Raw genomic sequence first — 11,520 nt, forward strand, 5'->3', positions numbered from 1 at the left:
TTTTCTACTAAAATGTAATGGGATATACCTATAAATAAACGCAAAAAAAATATGATCAGGGTTAGAAACCAAAAGCTATGAATTCGAATCTCAATTCAGTCAACTAGAGATTATTAGTAAATTATGATTATATCATGCTTAAAATGATGTCAACTTAGAGATCTGTAAAGATTATAAGCAACTATTCTACCAGAACAGAACCACTTTCATGGGTCTGCTTTTCCTTGTTCTCTAAAGCAATTAACGTTTAGAGATGTACAGGAGAAGGCAGAGAACACAAAAATAATCTCTAACAAGTGTTTAACAGAGGATGACAGGGTGTCCTCTGGCATTCTCCAAGCTTTAAAACAGGTGGTAAAAGCTTGGTTTTTATGGAAATATTGGAATGTGCAGAAATAGAACCAAAAACAGTGCTTCTCCTAGGTCCTTATCCTACCTGCCTCAGAACTCCCAGGGTGCCTGCCAATAATACAGATATAGCAGGACCATACTCTCAGACCCACTTCTGGATAATAATTTTTGGAGCCTGGACCCAAAGACTGAGTTAAGCACTTGGGAAGTTCCTTACACACTAAAATTCAAAACATACTAGCCAATGAGCAATGTCACCAGATTATGTTTTGTTTCCCTCAAACTTTACCATATGATACTTAGTTCTCAGAACATTCAAATGAAAAAACTCATTCATTTCTGCAATAAATACTTATACAGGACTGAATTTGTGCCAGGTCACTGTGCTAAGTAATTGGATATGCAAAGACAAACTGTTTAGGAGCTCATAATCTTATCGTGAAGTCTAGACATAACTCAGCTGATCTCAGCACATGAGCCTGAAGGAGATTTAATTCAATTCTTTAATCAGACAACCAGTGAGGCAGACAGACATATACTACAGCAGCCAATTTTCCTTCTTTTAGCTCACAGAGAAAATAACACAGTAATGCAAAGTTGGCAGCTCAAAATCATTAGATAAGTTTAAGTCACTGAATCCAACAGACAAAAGAAGGTTTAAAAGTTATAATGTACTGTTCTAAAGGTATCAAAGTTCAAGAATATCTATTCTATCACTTTTTCTAAAATACCTGGGGCTGGAAAACACACCTAAAACCACAAGAATATTCATGAAATATTTATTCAACAAGTTTTAATTTTATGTCATTAACATTTTTCAAAATATAGTATTCTTTCATATAGTATAGAATTAAATGTAGCTTCAATTGTTAGACAGTCAGGTTGTTTCAAATTTTTTGCTGTATAAATGATGCTGTGATGAACATTTTTATATAAGTCACTGTGAGCATCTTTGATTATTTCTTTAGGATTCTAGAAAGAGAATTACATTTTAGGCTTCTTGATATACACAGATAAATGCTCTCCTGAAAAGTTACTAATTCATAATTCCCAAAGCACTAAAGCAATGTAAGTGTTCCTAGCAGGTGTTGGAGGAAAGTAACTTTCTAAATTTAGAAGCAATAAAAAGAAATTTTAAAAAATGTTAAAGAAATTAACAACATTCAAAATAGCCAACAGACAGGAAGATATATGCAATGAACAAAGGGCTGACTAATTGTATTTCTTTCTTTTGTGAATTACCTATTACTAATCTTCATTCACTTGGGGAAAAGCATATTTAGTTTTTCTAATCAATCTGTATAAGCTTTTCATATGAGGATACAAGAATTATCACCTACATGAGGCCATAAACCATTAAGTACTTTATATATTATCTGACATAGACAATTACACAAATAATCTATTATTATATCTACAACTTCATAACTAAAAGCAACTTAACAAAACTAAGGCCAAATAAGACTCAAACATTAAAGTGAAACATGGAGTTCAAGGAAGACATCCAGAAACTGAAACAACACAGAAGTGTAAGACAGCTACTATGATTTGTCCTCCTTAACCATCAAAAAGCACGGGCTGAAGAGGTCAAAGCATCAAAAAAGCACATGAAAATGGAAAAGTCAAAAGAAACGTAGTAAGAACCTAAAAATAGTAAGTGTGGCCAAAATATCTATTCTCAAATGAACTCTTCTAAACTAATTATCAAAGCTAATCTATTGAAGAAATTTCTATCTAGAACAAGTGCTTAATCTCTCTGTGTCTCATTTCCTCATCAGTAAAATGGGGCCAATATGACTATCTTCCATGGTACTATAAGGTTTGAATGAGATTTAGGTGTAAAGCTTTTGGAAAAGGGTCTGGAAAATAATGAACATAATTATCTATATTATTATATAATCAAATGTCATTTGTATCAACAAACTAAAAAAAAGATTGAGTAAGCAAAATTCCTTTCTCTTATTAAGGACTGGGACTTTACTGAAATTATGGATTACATAAGGGGTTAATTTTGTTAATTGTGTGGTTGTTTAAAAAAGAATCTTTTCTGTTAGCAACACATACCTAAGTATTTATGGATAAAAATAATATGATATGATATTTGGGATTAACCTCAAACTATTACAGAAGTTCCAGGAATTAGGGGAGAAAAGAAAAAGGAAGTGAGAGAATAAACAAGAATGGCAAATGCTGATAATTACTGAAAATGAGTGATAAGTACAAAGGGATTCATTATATTATTTTCTCTATTTCTGCATTTGAAATTTTGCATAATAAAAAGAAGAAAAAGACCATCTAAGGTGTTCAATTTAATGTATTCAAACATTTTAATATTTTTTTAACTCTAATAAGTGATACTTACTGGAGATTTTCCTTTGAAGGCTCTTAAACAAATCATATGAAGTTCCTATTGAAAGTACATAAGTATTGTAGTTGGAATATACTAATAAATATTTATAAATGGAATGAATAAATGAATGGTGGAGGCCCCTTTTCTTCAAACACCTAAGAATAAACAGCTGTGCCAAAAGCCCTGTCAGCATTAATACCATAATTATATTCATATTAGAATGAATTCTTTCATATCTTGTGGTAAATACAGGTATGGTAGACAATATAAGACCATGATATTTATAATAATGTAAATCTTAATATATAAATAATTCTGAGTTGGGAAGAAACAAATTTTTAAGAATTAAATAAATCTTGTAAATGGATGTATAAACTCTGCAGAGGCAACAGTGTTCTTTACACACACATTCCTCTCCACCTGCAAAAAAAAAAGTTCTATAAAACATAAAGGTTCTAAGGCTAGAATGATTTAAAAATGAATTAAACTAATATGGAAATAAATCAAATCAAGAGAAAACCTACAGATCTTTATTATAAAGACACCTCCCTATTACAGATTCTGACAAACTAGAGGAGACAATGCCTGCCTCTGCACTGTATTGACTGCATGTAGTGATGGATTAGCAACTTAGATCACTTATAGCTCTCATCACTCTATAATGGTATTGTTCTTATTATATTTTTGTATTTTTAACTTTAAATTTTATTTTTAATTGATTTTAGAGAGAAACATCAATTTTTGTTTTCCACTTATTTATGCTGTGCATTCATTGGTTGATTATTGTATGTGCCCTGACCAGGGATCAAACCCACAATCGTGGCATTATCGGGACAACACTCTAATCAACTGAGTTACTCGGCCAAGGCAATAATAGTATTTTTTTAAAAAGAATCCAAAGTAATATATTATATACAACTATGCACACAGAACCATACGTCTCTATCTGTGAAATATAGACATAACCTAAGAAGGTCTAGGAGAAGCATAAAATTAAAAATCAAAGATCCCCAAACCAAGCCTAATAGAATACCCCAACCCATCACTATGTCCTGCCATTTTACATGGCAATGGTTATACATTTGTTAAAAGTTTTGCACCATTTCCCTCCAATAATGAATCAAGCCCAACAAATCTTAATCAGGAAGTACACGAGAGAACAATACCTACAAAGTTTTTGAGATGCAAGTTGTATTGATTGACCCCATAGTTTTCTATCTTGACTTTTGAGACTGTCATTGATGAAACGAACCGCAGGTATAGCTTTGTGCTGGGCATATTTCAGTAGTTTTCCTGCCTTCATACGATCTAGCTCTTGTACAACTACCCAGGGAATTATTAACACAAGCCTGTCAAAGCCTAAAAAAATAAAAAAGATGTCTTAGAAGTCAAGAAATATTTAGAGTTACTAAATCACACATATATGAAAAATGGAAATAAAAAACTGTTGTGTCAACAGAATGTTACAAAAGTAAATACTATTGGAAATTAAAGAAGAGTCCATAGCTAGGTAACCTTCGAAGGACCTCTTTTTTTTTAAAACTTAAACTGATTATGCATTAAATATATGCTTAATAGTATATCCAAAAGGAAATGTGCTAGGGGAAGGAGAAATACCCATATTACTGTTAACATAAAATATCAACTCAAATAAGGTCAGAATCAGTAAATATGTTTCATAAATACCTGGGATTTCTGTTGTCTTCAAAATTCTAACAAATTTGAGATGATTCATCAGAATATTTGTATCAATAACAATTAGAAGATGTTTGTCTGAAGCAGTACTTGCTAGAGAAAAATACAAGTTAGGATTTCATGACACTTAAAATAGACTTCTTTAAAAACTAAAATTTTGATATCATAGAACTTTGATAGCATTAAGAGAGGCAGTCCTTCAGACAACAAAAACAAAAATATATTTATTCCAATTTTTAAGAGAAGGAACAGTAATAATTAATAATCTACCAGTAGAATATTATGAATTGCTTATGGATAAATTTATAGGGCCATTGTGAGAGAATCAGGTTAATATACATGAAAACAATAAACTGAAAAATTCAATGTTAATGTGATATATCATTACTATTTTTATATACAATTCAAAATAGCATACTAATAGATTTTGAATAATATCTATCATTATCTTCTCCCACTAGTAAGAATGATCAAAACTTTACTATATAAATAAGAAATCCAGGCATATAATAACTTCAAGCAATTTGCATTATTTCTGATCAGTGCTTTTACTTAGTTGTTAAAAGTTATGATTAGTAGCAGAAATAAAAAAACAACTTGACTCTAATTACTGCCCCTTGGCAAAAAGAGAAACAGAAGATATATCTGCCTAATAATGTGAGAAATATAAAAACAAATAATGATAAGACAAATATTAGACCTATTCCTATAGCTAAAAGAAATACACCGTTCTTTATAATTTCAAATGAGCACATTTTAACATTTTTCATCCAAATATTATCAAAATTGAATGTTGGCATATTCATTCTTAAAAAAGCCCAGGAGACTATAAATATGGTCATCATATGGATATTGGATATACCAGCAGAGGAATGCACAGCATCTTCTACCAAGTCAATCTCCATGCTCGATAACTCTCCAGGAGGAGGGACCACAGGCAAATCCACAGTTTTCCCCACACGTGCAGCATGAAGCTCTTCTACTATCTGCATCTAAATTGTAAAAGACCCGCAGTAAAATATTTTCAATTATTTACTCTGCAGATTAATTAGAAAGCAATGAATTCTTAATTAATTCACTTAAGATGAGATGGTTTATGGGAAGAAAAACATTGACAAAAATATAGGTGTAGCATGGTAAAAGAATACAGACTTTTAAACATATACAGGGTTTTTAAAAAGCTCTTCTCTTAATATTGCGGTAACCTTATGCAAGCAAAGTATTTAACCACCTTGGGTCCCAGTTTGTTCATCTACAAAATAGGAATGTTAAATATCTATTGCTTTTTACTATTTTGGGGAGGATTAAATAAAATGCTACGAAGTTCCTCCCACAGAGCCTAGTACATAGTAGACCCTCACATTAAGTTATTCTCATCCCCATTCTTACTATTAAGTATTTTAGGAGACAAATGTATTTATATCTAGATGATGAGTGCTCTGCTTGAGATTTCTAAGAAAAACTAAAATCTAAATATAGCTTTAGAGCAAAGGGGAAAATCAAGGGTTACTTGCCCACAAGACAGAAAAATACAACTGACTGTCATAAATAAAAACCCATCACAATCAATATGGGTTTTAAAGTCTTCTTAAAAATAGGAAAATACATTGTTCTATAAATCTAATTTCAATTCAGGACTAGGGAACACAAAATATGTAATAATTATATGATGTTCAATCAGGAGATTCTAGCTGGGAAAATGATGCAGGAGGTAAAAATAATAAATATGACTGTACTCTTGCTTTCACTGAATAACAGTTTCATCTTATTTCAGATTTTTTAAAAATGGTAAAAAAAATGTTAGCATCAAACTGCATTTTGGCAAATCCAGGCATAAAGCATGCAAAAGCCTGATATAATTAAATCAAAATTTATGTAACTTGTGGGCAATGGGCTCTATGCTCTTTATTCAAAAACAGATTCAAGTTAATTAGAAACAAAAGCAAAAAGGTGATTAAGAAAATGTAAACACTTTTCCAAAAAGTTATTCATGACTTCATAAGAACTTACATACTGATTTAGGGGTTATTTTCATATTACCCGTATATACTTCATATAAAGTCATTATTTTTTATTAAAATAGAAACTGTTTGACTTAATTTCATTAAAAACATTAGAAGTAGATAAGTATATTATTAACCTCTTGATCTGTATCTGGAATACTTTCATATGACACTGAAGAACATTGTGCTTCAAAACTCTGAAATGAAAAGTAATTTTATTAGTTTAGAATGAAGCATAGACCTACAGTGGGATTGTCTAACCTTGGCAACATTGACATTGGGGTCAGATAACCATGATGAGTTTCTACCTCACAGACTTAGGAAAACAAAACAACATAATACTAAGATGATTCTCTAATGTCAACCACATGCTGAAGACAGTATTTTCAAGATAAGAACAATGTTTACTTACTGCTTCTATGTCTAAATGACTTTAAGTCAGATAAAGCTGCAATCAAAGGAACAGTTTATAAAGAACTTTAATTCCAATAACTAGAAAGTAATTCATGCAAAAATGTCTCCTCTACAACTTAATATTATCTTTCTGGGCGTTCTATAGTACCTGGGGTTCAGAAGAGTGTAAGAGATTGCCAGTGTTTTTGTTTTTTCTTAATCCTCACCAGAGGATATGTTTTTTTTATTGAGACGAGTGTAAGAGATTCCACAGCGTTTTTGTTTTTTCTTAATCCTTACCAGAGGATATGTTTTTTTAATTGAGTTTAGAGAGAGGAAGGGGTATATATAAAGAGAGAAACATCGATTGGTTGCCTCCTAAATGCACCCAACTTGGGGATCGAACCCAAACCTTGGTATGTGCTGACTGGGAATCAAACCCCCAACCTTTTGGTGTACAGTCCGACACTCCAACTGACTGAGCCATTTGGCCAGGGCCATAGTGCTTTTTACTATTATTATTTATTGATTTCAGAGAGGAAGGGAGATAGAAGAATCAATGATTAAAGGGAATCATTGATTGGCTGCCTCCTGCACGCCAGGTACTGGGGGGATCAAGCCTGCAACCTGGGCATATGCCCTTGGCCAGAATCGAACCTGGGAAACTTTGGTCTGCAGGCTGGTGCTCTATCCACTGAGCCAAAACGTAAAGGGTAATAGTGCTTTTTTAAAAGGACTATCTGTAATTGCATGTTTCTACATTTTTACGCATTCCCTTCTATTATGGATCTTTGATATTTGCCAGGATATCTTCCTAAAGACGTGGAATTAAAGGGGTCAAATACAGGAATCAGCACATATCTTCCTGACTAAACTTGAACCAGTCCTCTATGATCATTATTAGTAATGGGAACAATATTACTCTTTGCTAAAACCTACATTCTCTATTCTGTAGTACCTTACCTGGGTCTGGTGTTCACTAGAACTTGAATCATTACTTTCTTGATGCTCAAGATGACATTTTCCTTTCCACTCACAAACAGCCTGCTTACAAGTGAAATCTGAAAATAAATGTTTACTTTTTTGCTTCATCAAATTTAATGAAACCTGAAAGTTTTCGAGGCATCCTTTTTTCTTCTGCTTAGTCGTTGACTTGCTGGACTCTAAAAGGAAAATGTTTTCTTCTACAGGCTTCTGGTGGGTATCGTGGGATTTTACTGGGATTTTGAAACTGACCTTCCTTCTTCTAGGATCTTGGGGTTCCTTAAATATCTTGTTGGAATTATAATCCTGAGAAAATTGGATTCTCTTGCACTTTTCCAAAACACACCTTTCAAAACTGTCTCTGTATTTATTGTGCCTTTCTTTCTTGAGATCTTTCATCTTCTGCCTGTGAGCAAGTAAATGAGGCCGTAGTTTTTCATTTGCCTGGCCTTCAGCTTTAGGTTTCACATCTTTGGCAATTTTAGGAATGCTAAGGTTTTTAACTCCATGGTCAAGGTTACTCCTAACATTTATCAATTTAATGTCTTTATCTTTAAAATCTACACATTTACTTATATCGTTTTTAGTTCCATTTGAAGAAGGACTTTGTGAAATAATTTGATTATCATTTGAATATGATGCTTCTTGAAGTTTAATAGGTTCTTGGGATGACGAATTGATTTTTGGTCTCTTTCTTAGAGTGTCAGTGTCTACATTCAGTCTGTAAAGCAGCACAGAAACCTAGGTTACATTACAATTGTACACGGTTATACATAATTTAAACTGTATCATTTTAGTTAGGAAATAACAGAACTAGCCTGACACATACTTCATAAAAAGTAGAAATTACTACATTAGGAATTAAATAAAAAGGATTACTCAACAACTGGTATTGGAATAATTGGTTTGCTATTTAGAGAACAACACAACAAATTTAAATCTTTATAAAATAACCTGAAAACATAAATTCCAAATAGATTAAACATTTAAGTGCAAAATAATTATTATCATAATTGCTATACTTCATATCAAACCCTTAAAAACCACAGGGGAAAAATATTTATCTAATTTATTTTTTTTAGTCTGATTTTTTAGTAGAGAACTTCCTAAACTTAAAAGCCATGGGGAAAAATCACAAGGGAAAATAATAAATGTAAATGACTATTTACTTTCACATTTTAGCATATTAAAAATTAATAAAACTTAAAGGACTGGAAATGGAATTTGATGTAATATATATACATATATAGATACACGTGTATCAATATTTGTATATCCTTATGTACATATGTAGATATATGTATATAGGTGTGTGTGTGTGTGTGTATATATATATGGCAGCTTATTAGCCTTAGAAGATAAAAAGGTCATCAAAAAGTATTAAGACTCTAGAATAGCCCATAAAGAGAACAAGAATGAAAGAGAAAAAGGGAAAGGCTAATAAACATTTGGGAAAATAAATCTGACTTCCTAGCAATCATAGACATGCTAATTAGAACATACCATTTTCTTTTATCAAATTAGCAAAGATTTTAAAATAACATATATTAGCAAGGAGTTGAAAAATGGATCCTCTCTCATATATTGCTGGTGAAAATACAAAATGATTACAGTTCCAAAAAGGAATTTGAAAATATAATTAAAGATTCTAAAAATGTTCATATTCTTTGATTTCTCAGTAATTTTCATTTTAGAAATTATCATGGTAAAAAAAGTAATAAACTAAAAAAAGAGATTCAATTCAGTAGTACTTATAATAGCAAAGCATCAAGTACAAGATAAATGTTAAAATTTTGGAAATGACTAAGAAACATGTCAGTCTATCAAATATGCGATAAATGCACAAATATTTTTAAGGAGGCATTCAACTATTCAGCATTGCAAGGGCTGAAGCTAAATAACAGATTTTGAGTAAATGTTGAAGCCGAGTTCAACTTCACTGCATTCTTTTTTATTTTAATTAGGTGCATATTTTTTGTTTCAGGTTCTGATATGCTGTGGGACTTGCCTTTATTAAATTAAAATTTTGTTCATCATGGATTTTTTGTATAAATTTAGATTTTTTAAAATCCTCATCCAAGGATATTTTTCCATTGATTTTTAGAGAGAGTGGAAGAAAGAGGGAAAGACAGAGAGAAACACTGATGTGAGAGAAACACATCAATTGGTTGCCTCTTGCACGCACCCTGAGCAGGACCCGGGACAGGGAGAAGCCTGCAACCGAGGCACATGTCCTTGACAAGAATGGAACCTGGGACCCTTCAGTTTGCAGGCCGATGCTCTATCCACTGAGCAAAACCAGTTGGGGCAGAACTTCAATGCATTCTTTAAAAATTTTATATTCTATTCTTAAAATTTTTTTCTTCTTCCTCACAAAGACTATGTGGACAAGTCTATGGGGTAACCAAAGGCTAGAAAATGTGCACTTAACTTAAGCAAAAGGTAACTAGAGGCCTGGTGCACGAAATTTGTGCGGGGGGTCGGGGGGTCCCTCAGCCCAGCCTGCACCCTCTCCAATCTGGGAACCCTTGAGGGATGTCCAACTGCCTGTTTAGGCCCAATCCTGGTGGGATCAAGTCTAAACGGGCAGTCGGACATCCCTCTCACAATCCAGGACTGCTGACTCCGAACTGCTCGCCTGTCTGCCTGATTGCCCCTAACTGCTTTTCCTGCCAGCCTGATCACCCCATAACCACTCCCCTGCCAGCTGATCAACGCCTAACTGCTCCCCTGCCGGCCCAATTGGCCCTAACTTCCCTCCCCTGCCGGCCTGGTCACCCCTAACTATCCTCCCCTGCAGGCCTGGTTACCCCCAACTGTCCTCCCTGTTGGCCCAGTCACCCCTCCTTTGCCAGCTTGGTCGCCCCTAACTGCCCTCACCTGTTGGCCTGGTCGCCTCTAACTGCCCTCCCCTGCCAGCCTGGTCGCCCCTAACTGCCCCTCCCTCCCACCCTGCCACCCCCTGATTGCCCGTCGTGCCTGGAAGTCGCCTTCGGACTGAAAGGTCCCAGGTTCGATTCCGGTCAAGGGCACGGACCTCGGCTGCAGGCTCCGCCCGGGTTGGGAAGCACCCAACCAATGTGTGTCTCTCACATGGACGTTTCTCAGTGTCTGTCTCTCCCCTCCCTCCCTCTCACTCTCTCTAAAGGTCTATGGGGCCCAGCTGGTGCGGCTCAGCATTGACCTGCCTGGGTTGTGGACTCAATCCCCAATGGGGGGCATGCGGGAGGCAGCCAATCAATGATTCTCTCTCATCATTGATGCTTTTCTCTCTCTCTCTCCCTCTTCCTTCCTCTCTGAAATCAATAAACATATTTTTTAAAAAGATAATTATCCAAATTTTATTAATCAGCCTCCTAACTTCTATTACTCTACGTAATGAAGGTATGTACCTTATAAAGGTGTGAAAAATCATATCACTTGAGATAAAAAGCTACATTCTAATCTACATTCTATTTGAAAGTGTCTTTTATATAGTGTAGAATTCTGATAGACTTTTTATTTCACTCCACTTTTCCTTGAACTTATATTAACAAAACTCAAAAAATCATTATCTGTGATGCACCTAGAAATATTTGCATTCAAAACAGTACTAATCAGCCCTGACCGGTTTGGCTCAGTGGATAGAGCATCAGCCTGCGGACTGAAGGGTCCCAGGTTCGATTCCAGTCAAGGGCATGTACCTTGGTTGCGGGCACATCCCCAGTAGGGAGTGTGCAGGAGGCAGCTGATCAATGTTTCTCT

The 11,520-nt window shown here is 34.2% G+C and overlaps 1 protein-coding gene across 1 annotated transcript in view; it reads right to left on the reverse strand.

Moving 5' to 3' along the window:
* The window catches only part of SWT1 (SWT1, RNA endoribonuclease homolog), a 57,973-nt gene that overhangs the window by 38,509 nt on the left and 7,944 nt on the right, over positions 1-11,520 (reverse strand). Inside the window, exons 5-9 of the mRNA XM_015569927.1 lie at positions 7,756-8,497; positions 6,537-6,596; positions 5,259-5,388; positions 4,388-4,489; positions 3,872-4,060 (exon numbers count right to left, since the gene is read on the reverse strand). Of these exons, the coding sequence (XP_015425413.1) occupies positions 3,872-4,060; positions 4,388-4,489; positions 5,259-5,388; positions 6,537-6,596; positions 7,756-8,497 (1,223 nt within the window). The remainder of the gene's footprint in view (positions 1-3,871; positions 4,061-4,387; positions 4,490-5,258; positions 5,389-6,536; positions 6,597-7,755; positions 8,498-11,520) is intronic.

This window comes from Myotis davidii, unplaced genomic scaffold (genome assembly GCF_000327345.1).
Source record: "Myotis davidii unplaced genomic scaffold, ASM32734v1 scaffold362, whole genome shotgun sequence".
Lineage (NCBI taxonomy): Eukaryota > Metazoa > Chordata > Mammalia > Chiroptera > Vespertilionidae > Myotis > Myotis davidii.